The 17,260-nt window shown below is 43.1% G+C and overlaps 1 protein-coding gene across 1 annotated transcript; it reads right to left on the bottom strand.

Annotated features, from left to right (window-relative positions):
* Nucleotides 1–2,115: 2,115 nt before the first annotated feature.
* On the bottom strand, nucleotides 2,116–17,159 carry CCT5 (chaperonin containing TCP1 subunit 5). The gene is made up of 11 exons (XM_038770240.1): nucleotides 17,002–17,159; nucleotides 9,194–9,254; nucleotides 8,945–9,109; nucleotides 8,558–8,756; nucleotides 6,503–6,695; nucleotides 6,271–6,420; nucleotides 5,419–5,538; nucleotides 4,337–4,522; nucleotides 3,898–4,035; nucleotides 3,254–3,434; nucleotides 2,116–2,407 (listed from the first exon to the last, which is right to left on the bottom strand). The coding sequence occupies exons 1-11, from the start codon at nucleotides 17,104–17,106 to the stop codon at nucleotides 2,280–2,282; spliced, it is 1,626 nt and encodes a 541-aa protein (XP_038626168.1). The 5' UTR covers nucleotides 17,107–17,159; the 3' UTR covers nucleotides 2,116–2,279.
* Between the last annotated feature and the right edge of the window lie 101 nt (nucleotides 17,160–17,260).

The following is a 17,260-nucleotide window of genomic DNA, read 5'->3' on the forward strand; positions in this document are numbered from 1 at the left end:
AGCATGAAAGGATAAAATGAAAAATTTCATTTGGTTCCCCAAACACCCCCATTTGCTGTTCTAACTCTCCAGGAAATGAATGTAATTTCTCAGTATCTACTTTTATTATTTTTTCGTCATTATTTATGACTAAACTTTGAGACAAGCATACTCTGCTCACACAATGAACCAGATAGCTTTTTGGGGTTAAGTGATACAGGCCCTGAGAGAACCATGATGGACAGAGGTGGTACCAGCTAGTGGAAAGCACCCTGGGTTGGCAGTTAGAAATTTCAGGCTTTAGTCCCAAGCTTTCACTGGCCTGTAAGCTTGTTTTGGACAGGGAATGTCACTCTTTATTGTTGGATTGTACTTTCCCAAACACTTAGTACAGTCCTCTACACACAGTAAGTGCTCATTAAATACCACTGAATGAATATTTCTGACTCAATTTTCTCATCTCCATACCTCACAAATAGAGTCCATATGGCCCGTGGATTGTGTCTGATTTGATTGTAACTATTCCAGCTGTTAGCAGTGTTTAATATATAGTAAGTGCTTACTAAATAAATCAGAATTACCAAGTGTGTTTTCTCCTTTCGTGGTAGTACTGATTTGTAATTCAACCTTTATGCTTTTGTCTGACTACAGAAAGGACTAGATAAGGGCTGTTAACCATACTGATACCAAGGCCTCCTGCCGTACTGTCATTTTTCTACTTTTCAATGTGTTCAGTGTTGCTGTTCTATCCTGAGCACTAGCTGTTCCCATCTTGAATCACATTTTTAACAGACTTGTGGAGGACTTTTTTTTTTACTCCAAAGACTTCCAGCACACAAACTAGAACATAAAGGCTTTGAATTTGTGCCTATTAAGCTTGATAATATTTATTAAGCACTAAGTACGTGCGGAGCACTGTACTAAGAATTTAACTACAATTCAGACTCAATAGACACATTCCCTGCCCACAAGGAACTGCTCAAATCTTATGACAGCAAAGAAAAATAAGTTACAGAGAAAAGTTCCTACAGGATTCTACTTCACAATTTCTTGGACATTAAGTGCGATCTGGGATTACTACAAAGGGAAACTAAGAAAATTAAAATGTGTAGTGGTTCAAGTTGTCAAGTATGCCTTACATTTAGGAAAATGAAGAGCTCATACAGTCTCTTCTAAAACATTTTTCTGCTTTGGATAGAATATTGCTGGGGAATGGTTTTTTGACAGTATAGATTAATTTGGACACAATTGATGAGGCGTTAGAAGACAGTTATAGCTATATATGTTGTTGGTGAAGGCACAAGGTGCAACTAGATTTTTTTCCTTAATGCCTGGCTTTTCAAGAGTGCAACTCCTGAGTTACAGAACGGACACAATAAATATGAACATTTAAGGAGCAGCTTCTGCTACTGTCAAAATATGGATTAGGTGGGGAGATGAAGCCAGAAGCACGACAGGATCAACAGTTCCGCTTGGCACTTGAGCAAATAACTTTCTACACCGCAGCAAAACCACTATGGAGTTACTGATCTTTTAAATTTTCCTTTCTCTAGCCTGAATTGAGAAAAAAGCATTTTCAGTTTATCCACTTCTAAACAGAACATGCGATTCATCCTTCCACTGAGGCACATTTACAGTTGAGAATACCAACTTGTTTTCTATAACGAAGAAAACCAAGACTTCTCCATTACAACAAATGCATGTTATATGAAGTACATTATCAATACAGCCTTTTGGCCTTGAAAGAAATGACCCCTCCTCATGGGCATTCTCAAGTCATCCTTACATGGTACAAGGTCCAAAGAGTAAATGTCCTTTGTGGTGAATGATAGGAAGATGATGATATGCTATATTTTAGGAAGCTAAAATGGTTATCTTGATTGGAATACTACTGCCAATGATATGGTGCTCCAGAAATGGGTCAAAAGCAGATGGTAATCTACTGCTGCAGCAGGACTGACTATAGAGGAAAAGATATGTACACTTCAAAGAGATCCCTTTAATAATAATAATGATGGCATTTATTAAGCGCTTACTATGTGCAAAGCACTGTTCTAAGCGCTGGGGAGGTTTCAAGGTAATTATGTAACAACAATACGAATACTTCATATTTGTTCAATGATGTGAACAAGTGAAACTGATAACTAAAGAGTGATTTTATTGACTTCAGCATCTGGAACTTACAGGTGCTGTAAAAATGAAAAAAAAAAACAGAAATAAATAGCTGTAGATGTAACACAGGCATCCTTCTAATTAGTCATGGATGTGGCTTCACTACAACATTTTTATTCCATGTTACTTCATTCTTCAGATTCTCCTGGTTTACGGATATCGTCGATCTTCAGAATCATTCTAACCATTTGCGTAGCAAGAGAAATCTGTTGCTTTTTGCCAATCAAGGTTTCAATGACGTGTTGGTGCTTCATGTCTGTAATTTAAAAAACATGTGATTTGAATAATGCCGAGAGAGTCACCATTTTACCATTTAATAGTCACTTTGATTCTCATGGACACAGTCCAAAATTAAATTCTACAAGATAAAATACCAGCCCAGAACTGAATTCCAAATGATGCAACGAATTTACTACTACTAATTGGTTGAAAGTGGTCTCTTCTGGTTCCATGTAGGTAAAATCATACTGACATTTATGACAAATATCCAACCATTTGCTCTACTTTCTAGGTCACTGAACATACCAGAAACCAAGACAAGAGTTATGGATCGATTATAGTTCAGTTCCAATAAATACATGTACTCTGCCAGATAATTCATCACCAGTGACCTACTTATAAAACAGATGGCATTTTTCTGAGAAATCCCCTTTCAGTTCAAAATTTAAGGCAACTTCTCCCTACTAGCTAGTGAAGGAACATTTCCCAAACTTCCACTGTTTCTTCTACAAACTACTTCGGCACTTAAAAAGTAATGATGGCACAAAGAAAACAAAACACAAAAACCCACTACAGTTTGATTGTAATGGAAGTTTTTTTAAAAAAAAATTAGAATACTACGTTAAGGGGTTTGATTGTTCAATGTTCTGCCACCAAGCAATAATAATAATAATAATGATGATGGTATTTGTTAAGCGCTATGTGCCAAGCCCTGTTTTAAGCATTGGGGGAGATAAAAGGTAATCAGGTTGTCCCATGTGGGGCTCACAATCTTACCCCCCATTTTACAAATGAGGTAACTGAGGCACAGAAGTGAAGTGACTTGCTCAAAGTCACACAGCTGACAAATGGTGGAGCAATGAATGGGCTGGAGTTTTTTTACCATTGGTTCCCTTGTGTAAGCAGTCAATCCCAAGAGCGGGGTTCTTCTCTTTCACTTGTCTAGCCCGAACTTCAGTCATTGTCTGGATGGGGTTCATACCACTGTTTTCAGAGAGGGCCATAGGGATGACTTCTAATGCATCGGCAAATGCTCTCATAGCATACTGCTCCAAAGATGGACACTAGAAATAACCAAAAAATACCGCCGCAGGTTACCACAACACACTTGGTCTGAGATAATGGTCAGGGGTTAGCCAGAGAATAAAAACAAATTAGACCTTGAAAACCAAGCCTATATGACATTAGAAAATGAAACCCAATTTCAATAGAATGGATCCTCCTCGCTCATCAATTTCCTGTTCCACTTTGGGAAGCCCAGTCTGTCTGATCAAATGAGCGGTGAAGAAGCTTGGTTGATAACTGAGAGCTATTCTAAGACTAATAGTACTTTTATATCCAGAGCAGCTATAAAATACCCTAAGGTGGAGACAGAATAAGTACTCTGGATAATAGAAAATAGCAGTTCACACACGTGCAGGTGTCATCTCTCTACAGGTAACTGGGACTGTAATATAACCCGGTTTTCCCTGCATTTAATTTTCTAACTCGACCGAGAAGCAAACTACCGTCACTCGAGAGACGTACCTTATCCGCCTTTTCACCAACGGCTAAAGCACAGGATATCTCTGCGGCCCCACCTCCGTACACAATGCGATTATCACGAACTAGGTTCCGGATCACACACAGTGCATCGTGGAGGGATCGTTTTGCTTCCTCAATGATCTTCAATTAAAGTACAAAAAAACCAAGTATGAGCTCACAATAATTTCATCATAACATCATTGAAGAGTAATTCAAGGTCTGTCCCTCTGGCTCAAAGACTGCGTATGTGTACATACATACATACATATGCACACACATTTTACACATTTTCTATATTTACATATATGAGAAAAGGCACATGAAATATGCATTTGACTCTTTGGCTTTAGTTAATTTTATTTAACAGCACGTTTGACTTGATAAGATTCTGGTTCTGTCTTTCCAAAATAGCAAGCAATTCACTTGTGAGAGAAGAACTTACCATCTTATTTCCTCCTCTTATGAAGATGGTCACTGCTCTGGAGTTTTTGCACTGCTCGATAACAAGCATTTTATCTTTTGTGGTCCCAAACGAGATCTCCTTTACAATGCCAGCAAAACCCAGCTTTTCGGCTGTAAGTTCTGAGAACCGTGGAACAATGCGCCCGCCAGTTGCAATGGCGATCAGCTGATGAGGACAAAGGAAAGAACGTTTTAATAAAGACATCTTTCAAAATACCTGAGGGTAAAGGGTGACCCGCAACACCTTAAGCTCACATCTTTTCCAAGAGGCCTCCCCCAAGCCCTCTTTTCCCTGATTCCCTTTCCCTTCAACTAATGTACCCTCTTTATAAATTTATATTAATGTCTGCCTTCCCCTCTAGATCTTAATCTCCTTGTGGGTAGAAAACAAGTCTACCAATTCTGTTGTATTGTACTCTGTCAAGCGCTTAACACAGCGCTCTGCAAACAGAAAGCACTCAATAAATACCACCTACTGATAAATCTATGTAGTTTCATTCATTCATTCATTCGTATTTACTGTGTGCAAAGTACTGCACTAAATGCTTGGGAGAGTACAATATAATAACAACATTCTTGCCCACAGCGAACTCACACTCTAGTGGGGGAGATAGACATTAATATCAATAGATAAATAAATGAATAAATATTCTGACTATAAAGTCACTTACACATCGGTTTTGACTTTACAACACAGCTGACGGTGCACAGAAACAATTGAACCAATCCCTGTTTATTATACTGTTTCTATGTGAAAACTGCTTCTAATTTATGATGTATTTTTCAGGAACCATTTGAGCCGTAAGTTCAAAGACTGCCTGAACAGTCAAAGAGAGGTTACGGAAAATATATTCTCCTACGACGATCCAGGTCAGCCTCTCAGATCTAACACGTAATTCCAATTCTTAATAGTTTGGTTCCGGCCGTGCACTTTTTTTAGTATGTCAGGTATCACAGTGCAGTTTTAACAACTGTGAGGAAGTAGAAATGTCTTGCAGATAATTCAACCACTTCCTAGAAGGTCTCTGGAAGAAATGGGCAAACTTTCAGAAAAATTCTTACTTCAATTTCAGGTCCTCCTACCCAACGAACTGCAGGCAATTCATTCTGAAGGAGTAAATGATTTGCTTCATCATCAAAGCCCCACTGGCAAATAGCTAGGTTAGCACCGGTATCTTTTATCTGAAAACACACAATTCTTTCATTACTGCAAAACACAAATAAAGGTAAAACCAATACTAATCTGCAAGAGCATTATATTTTATTTTACTCGTACACTAAATATTCTGCTGTGGGTGATTTTAACTGAAATGAGGTCGACAAAATTGGCTTTTCAGCCAACATCAGTGATGTCTTCTTCAAATACAAAAGATAACTAACTACATACCGCTACTGATAATTGTGTTATTTGTTAAATGCTTACTACAGTGCCAGATACACTGTACTAAGTGCTGGGGTAGATACAAGACAATCAGATTGGACCAGTCTCTGTCCCACATGGGACTCACAGTCCAATAGCAATACCATCTGTGGTGTGTGTTAAGCACTTACAATGTGCCAGGCATTGCACCTAGGCTGGACACAACTTAAGTAGGAAGGAAAACTGGCTCTTCATGCCCATTTTACTGACAATGAAGCTGCGGCACAGAGAAGTTAAGTGACTCGCCCGAGATCACACAGCCAGTTAGTGGCAGATCTGGGATTAGAACCCAGGTTCGCCAACTCCCAGGCCCAAGCTCTCTCCACCGAGTCAGGCGGCTTTTCAAGTACCGTGCAGATGTACTCCGACTCAAAACTTAGGCTCCCTTTCGAGTGTTAAGCGCTTAGTACAGTGCTCTGCACATAGTAAGCGCTCAATAAATACGATTGATGATGAGTGTTCCTTTCAGGTATGCTTAATACGAAAAGGCTCACCTGCTTAATCATCTCTTCAAACTTCTCTTTCTCATATTTCTGTAGGGCTTTGTAATCTTCCACAGATGTCACGTCAAGCTTATGCTTTGTTTTAGGTTTCGGGGGCTCAAATGGGCAGGTGAGGATGGCAATTTTAGCATTTTTCACTTCCTACAATTTAGAATAGCGAATTTCATTCAGATGTACAAAAAGTTATACAGGGAATTCTAACCACCAAAGGAAACCCACTTACTTTAGGCATCTGTGGATGGCTAAAATCCTTATCCACAATCACTCCCTTGATAAGCTGAGTGTCCTCAAGACGGCCTCCCACTTTACCTTCTACTTTGATGAGTTCAAAATCAACATCTCGGCGCTCTAAATCTGCTACTGTCAGAACAGCATTCACAGCAATTTCTGCCATTTGCCGATGACAGCTATTGATTCTAAGAAAAAATGACAACAGCGTGAGATGATCTTTGAAATTTAACAGAGCAGTTAAAAAGAATAAGTAGGGCATCAAACCCAATGTGTAAGCAGCACAAAGTACACAAACTTGAATGCTGAAGATGCAGACAAAAGGACTGAAGCTGAGGATGAGATGCAATCATGACTGTAATAGAATGTATACGTATACATAATATATATATATTTTAAATATAATTCTGGAACCGTGGGTTTGAGGGAATCTTTGGTTTTCTCTTGCTCTAGTAACATTCTTGTTAGTTATGTAATAGCTATGGCCTGGGTTTCACCTGTTTTTTACATTTACTGCACTTAGGTAGATATCTATAAATTATTTATTTATATTAACGTTCATCTTTTCCTCTAGAACGCAAGCTCGAGAGGGCAGGAAACACATCTGTAGCAGTGTATTCTCCTAAGTGCTTAGCACAGTGCTCTGCACATAGAAAGTGCTCAATAAATACCACTGACATTGATTTACCAAGAAAAAGACTTCTGCTACACTGTCAAAGCCATATCTACTTCAGCACCCTCTCCCAAGTGCTTAGTACAGTGCTCTGCACACAGAAAGTGTTCAATAAATACCATCGATTTCAAAAACGACATTAGAGATTTATAACAGGGCATGGAAAACAAAAAGAGGTCAAGAACTAATGATCTTAATCAAAGCCTCGTATTTTCTTGCGCATAAAGAGAATCAATTTCCCTATTCTTTATTTCTATTTTTAAAACCTAAATAATTTTCAGAAATACTCCAGAAAGACAACTGCCACTTCTTTCACCTCTTCCTCTTCTTTCACCTCTTCCTCAATGTCCCTCCTCTGCATTTGCTTTATTTTTTAGGTAAACTTCTTGCGCTCCAAATACTCCGATTCTGAGCAACGTGAACTCCAGCAAAGGATGGGGCCCGACTAATAATCAATTGGCACGCAACCAAATGCTATGAGAACAACAGCTGGAACAACTAATTCAAAAATACTTTAAATGATTGGCACAGCAAAATGCCCGGCTGGCCAAACATTTCACGAAGAAACAATTTCAATTATTTTGGAAAAAGAAGTAATGAAGATACTAGACGCTGCCTTGCTTTAAAACAAAACGACAATGTTTCCGCTGCATTTAGTACAATGAACCCAGTATGGATTTGGGAACACTTGTATTGTGCTCCAAAATATTTGTGCTTTGGAGCTCACTGGGGAGTCCACAGATCCAACATTTGCTACAGAGAAGCAGCGTGGCTCAGTGGAAAGAGCCCGGGCTTTGGAGTCAGAGGTCATGGGTTCGAATCCCAGCTCTGCCACATGTCTGCTGTGTGACCTTGGGCAAGTCGCTTAACTTCTCTGAGCCTCAGTTACCTCATCTGTAAAATGGGGATTAAGACTGTGAGCCCCACGTGGGACAACCTGATCACTTTGTATCCCCCCAAGCGCTTAGAACAGTGCTTTGCACATAGTAAGCGCTTAACAAATGCCAACATTATTATTATTATTATTACAGAGCCGTGTACTCAGATCTTCCTAAGGTTTAATATTTTAGTTTACCCATTTTGGGGGGCGGGGGGAGAGGAACAGCAACATTAACTAGCACAATGATCACAGCGGCCGCTTTAACTGTATTATTTTGTTTGCTACGTTCAAAAAAATGATTTTTTTTTGGTGTAGTGTGTTACACTGTACTCTCCCAAGCACTTAGTACAATGCTCTGCCCACAATAAGTGCTCAACAAGTATGACTGATGAGTAAAAATCATTCCAACAATTCAACCGAGGACCAAAATATTTTACCTCCATCAGTATGCAGGGAAAAGTGGTGCCACACAAGCAATTTTTTTACTATAAACTTACACTTTGGAACCAAGGGTGGTTTTGGCAGTCTGAATGAGGGGTTCCGTGTTGTTAACGTCAACTGGAAAACTGTCACTGATCTGGTCCAGGTGTTCAATGGCAATGCGGGCGGCCTGTTCATAACCGTCTGCGATTCTGATGGGGTGAATGCCGCGATCTAATAACTGCTCAGCTTCTTCCAGCAAAGCCCCAGCCAGAACTATAAATGAAACAAATGAAAAGATCAATTTTCTCTTCCTTACCACAGTCAATAAAGTAATCTGAGGTGACACGCACCTGGTTGAAGAGTCAAGGGGAAATCAATACTTTAGTCACGTAGTTGAAATCAAATGCGGCTACTATTATTCATTAGGCGAAACAGTTCTAACGAGAAAATGACTTTCTTACCAACTACTCCCGTAGTTCCATCCCCGATCTCATCGTCCTGGGATTTGGAGAGTTCCACCATCAGCTTAGCAATCTGATGGTCCACATCCATCATACTTAAAATGGTGGCTCCGTCGTTGGTCACAGTCACGTCACCGTCTTTATCCACCATCATTTTATCCAAACCTGAGAAAAACCTAAGGTTAGGCTCTGGATTTAGTAAATCAAATTATTAAATTAAAAAAAAAAAAAACACACATTCACGCTTACCATTGGGGCCAAGTGATGTTCTCATTGTGTTTGCTACTGCCTTTGCTGCCATTATGTGAGACTACATAAAAAAAGAAAAGAAAAATTAAGTTGTTGCAATCTACCACCCTATAAATAATAACTACGGCATTTGTTAAGTGCTTACGACGTGCCGAGCACTGTTCTAAGTGCTGGGGTAGATACAAGGTAATCAGGTTGTTCCATGTGGGGCTCACAGTGTTAATCCCCCTTTTACAGGTGAGGTCACTGAGGCACAGAGAGGTGAAGTAACTTGCCCAAGGTCACACAGCAGACAAGTGGCAGAGCCGGGATCAGAACCCATGTCCTCTGACTCCTGGGCCCAGGCTCTTGCCACTAAGCCGAAAGAACTGGACAACAATCAATATTTTTATGCTATCCTTTCTCAGTCCACTATGTGCGGCTGAATATCAAAAATCTAATTCGATTCTACATTAATTTGGGTGTGTGCTTTTTTCCCCAGAAGGTTTTTTGTTAAGCGCGTGCTTTGTGGCAGGTACTGTAACTAAGTGCTGAGGTTGACACAAGCGAATTGGGTCGGACGGAGTCCCTGACCCACACGGGGCCCAGAGACTCAATCTCCATTTTAGAGGGGAGGTAACTGAGGCACAGAGAAGGTAAGTGACTTGTCCAAGGACACCTAGCAGGCAAGTGGCGGAGCCAAGATTAGAGCCCGGTTCGTGTTAATCCAGAGTGTCCCCCTTCAGCCAAAGGCACGATGCAGACAATTTTTTTTCATAGGGCAAGAACAGCATGGACATACAGTACATTCCTTTATTGCTAGCCTGGCATTCGAAGCACACAGCTAACTGGACAACAATCAATATTTTTATGCTATCCTTTCTCAGTCCACTATGTGCAGCTGATTATCAAAAATCTAATTCAATTCTACATTAATTTGGGTGTGTGCTTTTTTCCCAGAAGGTTTTTTGTTAAGCGCGTGCTTTGTGGCAGGTACTGTAACTAAGTGCTGAGGTTGACACAAGCGAATTGGGTCGGACGGAGTCCCTGACCCACGTGGGGCTCAGAGACTCAATCTCCATTTTAGAGAGGAGGTAACTGAGGCACAGAGAAGGTAAGTGACTTGTCCAAGGACACCTAGCAGGCAAGTGGCGGAGCCAAGATTAGAGCCCGGTTCGTGTTAATCCAGAGTGTCCCCCTTCAGCCAAAGGCACGATGCAGACAATTTTTTTTCATAGGGCAAGAACAGCATGGACATACAGTACATTCCTTTATTGCTAGCCTGGCATTCGAAGCACACAGCTAACTGGACAACAATCAATATTTTTATGCTATCCTTTCTCAGTCCACTATGTGCGCCTGAATATCAAAAATCTAATTCAATTCTACATTAATTTGGGTGTGTGCTTTTTTCCCAGAAGGTTTTTTGTTAAGCGCGTGCTTTGTGGCAGGTACTGTAACTAAGTGCTGAGGTTGACACAAGCGAATTGGGTCGGACGGAGTCCCTGACCCACGTGGGGCTCGGAGACTCAATCTCCATTTTAGAGAGGAGGTAACTGAGGCACAGAGAAGGTAAGTGACTTGTCCAAGGACACCTAGCAGGCAAGTGGCGGAGCCAAGATTAGAGCCCAGTTCATGTTAATCCAGAGTGTCCCCCTTCAGCCAAAGGCACACTGCAGACAATTGTTTTTCATAGGGCAAGAACAGCATGGACATGCAGTACACGCCTTTATTGCTAGCCTAGCATTCGAAGCACACAGCTAACTGGACAACAATCAATATTTTTATGCTATCATTTCTCAGTCCACTATGTGCAGCTGAATATCAAAAATCTAATTCCAATTCTAGATTAATTTGGGGGTGTGCTTTTTTCCCCAGAAGGTTTTTTGTTAAGCGCATGCTATGTGGCAGGTACTGTAACTAAGTGCTGAGGTTGACACAAGCGAATTGGGTCGGACCGAGTCCCTGCCCCAAATGGGGCCCAGAGACTCAATCTCCATTTTAGAGAGGAGGTAACTGAGGCACAGAGAAGATAAGTGACTTGTCCAAGGACACCTAGCAGGCAAGTGGCGGAGCCAAGATTAGAGCCCGGTTCGTGTTAATCCAGAGTGTCCCCCTTCAGCCAAAGGCACGATAAAGACAATTTTTTTTCATGGGGCAAGAACAGCATGGACATGCAGTACATTCCTTTATTGCTAGCCTGGCATTCGAAGCACACAGCTAACTGGACAACAATCAATATTTTTATGCTATCCTTTCTCAGTCCACTATGTGCGGCTGAATATCAAAAATCTAATTTGATTCTACATTAATTTGGGTGTGTGCTTTTTTCCCCAGAAGGTTTTTTGATAAGCGCGTACCATGTGGCAGGTACTGTAACTGAGTGCTGAAGTTGACACAAGCGAATTGGGTCGGATTGAGTCCCTGACCCACACGGGGCTCGGAGACTCAATCTCCATTTTAGAGAGGAGGTAACTGAGGCACAGAGAAGGTAAGTGACTTGTCGCAGGCAAGTGGCGGAGCCAAGATTAGAGCCCGGTTCGTGTTAATCCAGAGTGTCCCCTTCAGCCAAAGGCACAATGCAGACAATTTTTTTTCATAGGGCAAGAACAGCATGGACATGCAGAACATGCCTTTATTGCTAGCCTGGCATTCGAAGCACACGGCTACCGGACTAATTCTTCTCTCTCTTTATCCTGATGCCCCGGGTATGAGGATGACTGAATTTGGGCCGCTGCCCTGGCTAGCCTCCAGGAACCAGAAGGTAGCCATGAACTGGAGAGCCGAGGAAGTATCGGCTTTAGCCGAGTTTCTGAACCCCACACAAAACCGCACACACGCTGGTATAGATCCTAAAATGGGATAAATCCTTCAATCATCAATCAATCAATCGTATTTATTGAGCGCTTACTGCGTGCAGAGCACTGTACCTTCAGATGCTCGATGATAAGACTAATGTCAAGGCACTTCTAAAGAGGATAGTCTAACTATGGACCTCGATACAGTTGTTTTTTTTTAAACTTTTCTTTAGGTTTCCTAAATGAGGTAGTTTTGAAAGAGCACTAGGAATCCCAACGAACACAATGAGGGCACCATACTTTCCCTACAGATCAACAGGCACAACTGGTGGTTTAGATCGTTTATTTGACTCAGCGTTCAACTTTTTCTAAATGCTTTTTCGAACAGGACCTGTCGTTCTTCCAAATGAGGCACGGTCTCCAACATTTGGTACAGTTTTAGTCCTCTCACGGGGGTTTTAATCAGTATTAAAATAGGAGTTTCTAGCCGACAGGACAGCCAGGATGGCAAGAAGCAGCAGGATGGGAGGAGCATGGGCTTGAGTCGTAAGGACCTGGGTTCTAATCCCAACTCCACTGCTTGTCTAAGTGACCTAGGGCAAATCAATCAATCAATCAATCGTATTTATTGAGCGCTTACTGTGTGCAGAGCACTGTACCAAGCGCTTGGGAAGTACAAGTTGGCAACATACAGAGACAGTCCCTACCCAACAGTGGGCTCAGATACCCCACCTGTAAAACGAATCAAATCATCATCATCAATCGTATTTATTGAGCGCTTACTGTGTGCAGAGCACTGTACCAAGCGCTTTGGAAGTACAAGTTGGCAACATATAGAGACAGTCCCTACCCAACAGTGGGCTCAGATACCCCACCTGTAAAACGAATTAAATCTGTTAGTGCCATGTGGGACAGGGATTGGGTCCAACCTGATTACCTTGCATCTACTCATTCATTCATTCATTCAAATTTACTGGGCACTTACTGTGTGCAGAGCAACGTACTAAGCGCTTGCCAGCACTTAATACAGTGCCTGGCACATAGTAAGCGCTTATCAAATGCCATAAAAAGATGCTCTTGGGAGAGTACACTAGAAGGGAGTCCTTCCCAGACTGAGCCCCTTCCTTCCTCTCCCCCTCTCCATCCCACCTCCTTCCCTTCCCCACAGCACCTGTATATATGTATATGTTTGTACATATTACTCTATTTATTTATTTATTTTACTTGTACAAATCTATTCTATTTATTTTGTTAGTATGTTTGGTTTTGTTCTCTGTCTCCCCCTTTTAGACGGTGAGCCCGCTGTTGGGTAGGGACTGTCTCTATGTGTTGCCAACTTGTACTTCCCAAGTGCTTAGTACAGTGCTCTGCACACAGGAAGCGCTCAATAAATACGATGGATTGATTGATTGATTGATAGTAGACACATTCCCTGCCCAGTTAAGGGAGGCGAGGCGGGCCACAGGCCGACCAAAACCACCAGTTCGGTCTCCCACGTGCCAGTCACCTCCCCGAAACAAATCGCACCAAGGTAACGTTCAATAAATACCACTGATGGATTGATTGGTTGGTGTAATCCCCCTTTAGACTGTAAGCTCATTCATTCACTCCACCCTATTTTTTAAGAGCAGCCCAGTGCCACCTCTCCAGCCCCAGGCCTGGCTACCTGGGCTCCCATCATCATCATCATCATCAATCGTATTTATTGAGCGCTTACTATGTGCAGAGCACTGTACTAAGCACTTGGGAAGTACAAATTGGCAACATAGAGAGACAGTCCCTACCCAACAGTGGGCTCACAGTCTAAAAGGGGGAGACAGAGAACAAAACCAAACATACTAACAAAATAAAATAAATAGAATAGATATGCACAAATAAAAGAGTAATAAATCTGTACAAACATATATATATATATATATATTATATATATATATACATATATACAGGTGATGTGGGGAAGGGAAGGAGGTAAGATGGGGGGGATGGAGAGGGGGACGAGGGGGAGAGGAACGAAGCCAGACTAAGCCCCGGCGTTCCTCATATCCCCCTCTGGACTGTGAGCTCATTGTGGGTAGGAACACAGCCCTCTCCCGAGCTCTTAGTACAGTGTTTTGCGCACAGTAAGCGCTCAATAAATACGACGGAATCTCCCACACTCTTCCGCAACGCCCTGACTTGCTCCCCTTGTTCTTCTACCCTCCCAGGTCCACAGCACTTAATAGTAATATTTATGGTATTTAAGCGCTTACTATGTGCCAGGCACTGTTCTAAGCACTTAAGTCCATATCAGTTTATTTACTTAATAATAATGATGGCATTTGTTAAGCGCTTACTATGTTCAAAGCACTGTTCTAAGCGCTGGGGGGGGGGGGGATACAATGGGATCAAGTTGTCCCACGTGGGGCTCACAGTCCTAATCCCCATTTTTACAGATGAGGGAACTGAGGCTCAGAGAAGTTAAGTGACTTGCCCAAGGTCACACAGCAGACTCGTGGTGGAGCCAGGATTCGAACCCATGACCTCTGACTCCAAAGCCTGTGCTCTTTCCACTGAGCCACGCTGCTTCTACATTTACTTGTATTGATGTCTGTTGTCTCCCACCCCGCCACCCCCGAAGACTGTAAGCTCGTTGTGGGCGGTAAATGTGTCCGTTTATTGTTGTATTGTACTATACTTTCCTAAGCGCTTAGTACAGTGTTCTACACACAGTAAGCGCTTGGTAAATACTACTGAATGACATGACTGCACACGACTGAATGAATGAATCCGATGAGAAGCAGCAAGGCTCATTCATTATTCAATCATATTTATTGAGCGCTTCCTGTGTGCAGAGCACTGTACTAAGCGCTTGGGAAGTACAAGTTGGCAACATATGGAGACGGTCCCTACCCAACAACGGGCTCACAGTCTAGAAGAAGGAGACAGCTCAGTGGAAAGAGCCCGGGCTTTGGAGTCGGAGGTCATGGGTTCAAACCCCGGCTCCGCCAACTGTCAGCTGTGTGACTTTGGGGAAATCACTCAATTTCTCTGGGCCTCAGTTCCCTCATCTGTAAAATGGGGGTGAAGACTGTGAGCCCCCCCATGGGACAACCTGATCACCTTGTGACCTCCCCAGCAATTAGAACAGTGCTTTGCACATAATAAATGCCATTATTATTATTACTTAACTTCTCTGTGCCCCAGTTACCTCATCTGTAAAATGGGGGTGAAGACTGTGAGCCCCCCACCGTGGGACAACCTGATCACCTTGCGACCTCCCTAGCAATTACAACAGTGCTTTGCACATAGTAAGTGCTTAATAAATGCCATTATTATATTATTACTTAATTTCTCTATGCCTCAGTTACCTCATCTGTAAAATGGGGGTGAAGACTGTGAGCCCCCCGTGGGACAACCTGATCACCTTGTGACCTCCCCAGCGCTTAGAACAGTGTTTTGCACATAGTAAGCGCTTAATAAATGCCACCATTATTATTATTATTAGTTAATTTCTCTGTGCCTCAGTTCCCTCACCTGTAAAATGGATATTAAGACTGTGAGCCCCCCTTGGGACAACCTGATCCCCTTGTGACCTTCCCAGCGCTCCGAACAGTGCTTTGCAAATAGTAAGCGCTTAATAAATGCCATTATTATTATTACTTAACTTCTCTGTGCCTCAGTTCCCTCACCTGTAAAATGGGGATTAAGACTGTGAGCCCCCCGTGGGACAACCTGATCCCCTTGTGACCTTCCCGGCGCTTAGAACAGTGCTTTGTACATAGTAAGCGCTTAATAAATGCCATTATCATTATTATTACTTAACTTCTCTGTGCCCCAGTTCCCTCATCTATAAAACGGGGGTGAGGACTGTGAGCCCCCCGTGGGACAACCCAATCATCTTGAGACCTCCCCGGCGCTTAGAACAGTGCTTTGCACATAATAAGCGCTTAATATATGCCATCATTATTATTATTATTATTATTACTTAATTTCTCTGTGCCTCAGTTACCTCATCTGTAAAATGGGGTGAAGACTGTGAGCCCCCCATGGAACAACCTGATCACCTTGTGACCTCCCCAGCAATTAGAACAGTGCTTTGCACATAGTAAGCGCTTAATACATGCCATTACTATTATAACTTAACTTCTCTGGGCCCCAGTTCCCTCATCTGTAAAACGGGGGTGAGGACTGTGAGCCCCCGTGGGACAACCCGATCTTGAGACCTTCCCGGCGCTTAGAACAGTGCTTGGCACATAGTAAGCGCTTAATAAATGCCATCATCATTATTACTATTATTACTTAATTTCTCTGTGCCTCATTTACCTCATCTGTAAAATGGGGGTGAAGACTGTGAGTCCCCCCATGGAACAACCTGATCACCTTGTGACCTCCCCAGCAATTAGAACAGTGCTTTGCACATAGTAAGCGCTTAATAAATGCCATTACTATTATTATTACTTAACTTATCTGTGCCTCAGTTACCTCATCTGTAAAATGGGGTGAAAACTGTGAGCCCCCCATGGAACAACCTGATCACCTTGTGACCTCCCCAGCAATTAGAACAGTGCTTTGCACATAGTAAGCGCTTAATAAATGGCATTATTATTATTATTATTATGAGGCCTAAAAGTCAGGGCGGGAGCTTCTCGGCCTTTCCCTGGAGCACATGGTGAGGCCGCGCCCAGCCCACGCGCAGGCGCACAACACCTCCCCCCCCCCCCCCCGCCCCGGCAACTTGCGCAGGCGCACAACACCTCCTCCCGCCCCAATTTACGCAGGCGCACAACACCACCTCCGCCCGCCCCAACTTGCGCAGGCGCACACCTCCTCCCGCACCAATTTGCGCAGGCGCACAACACTCCCCCAACTAGCGCAGGCGAACACCCCCTCGCTCCCGCAACCTGCGCAGGCGCAGAACACCCGCCCCCCCCCCCAAACCTGCGCAGGCGCACAACACACTCCACCCCCCCCACTTACGCAGGCGCAGAACACTACCCTCCCATCCCCCTTTCCCACCCCCCGACTCTCCCGTTTTTCGATCCCGGCGACTACCTTCAGGGCCTCGAGCCCCATAAGGCGAGACTTGCGGTCCTGATCTTTGATGATGAGAAAAGGACGGCCATATTCATCAAACGCCAGAGTCCCCACGGACGACATGCTGCCGGAGGACCAGCTCCCAGCAGCCGGCTGAACTGAACGCTGGGGGGCGGGGCGAGGGGCCGAAGCTCTCGCGACACCTCCCCGAGCCGCGGCGCAGGCGCAGAGCGGCCCCGGCGGAACTTAATTTTCGGACGCGGGACGAGTTTCGCGC

This window comes from Tachyglossus aculeatus, chromosome X3, assembly GCF_015852505.1.
Source record: "Tachyglossus aculeatus isolate mTacAcu1 chromosome X3, mTacAcu1.pri, whole genome shotgun sequence".
In the NCBI taxonomy this organism is placed as follows: Eukaryota; Metazoa; Chordata; class Mammalia; order Monotremata; family Tachyglossidae; genus Tachyglossus; species Tachyglossus aculeatus.

Bases quoted from the DNA above. Each gene is read 5' to 3' on its own strand.
- CCT5 (XM_038770240.1), bottom strand. From the start codon at position 17,106: ATGTCGTCCGTGGGGACTCTGGCGTTTGATGAATATGGCCGTCCTTTT. The intron at 3,435-3,897 runs GTACGTCTCTCG...GGTTATTTCTAG, and splicing joins TTGGTGAAAAGGCGGATAAG to TGTCCATCTTTGGAGCAGTA. The intron at 2,408-3,253 runs GTAAAAAAACTC...TTTAAATTACAG, and splicing joins CTTACACAAGGGAACCAATG to ACATGAAGCACCAACACGTC.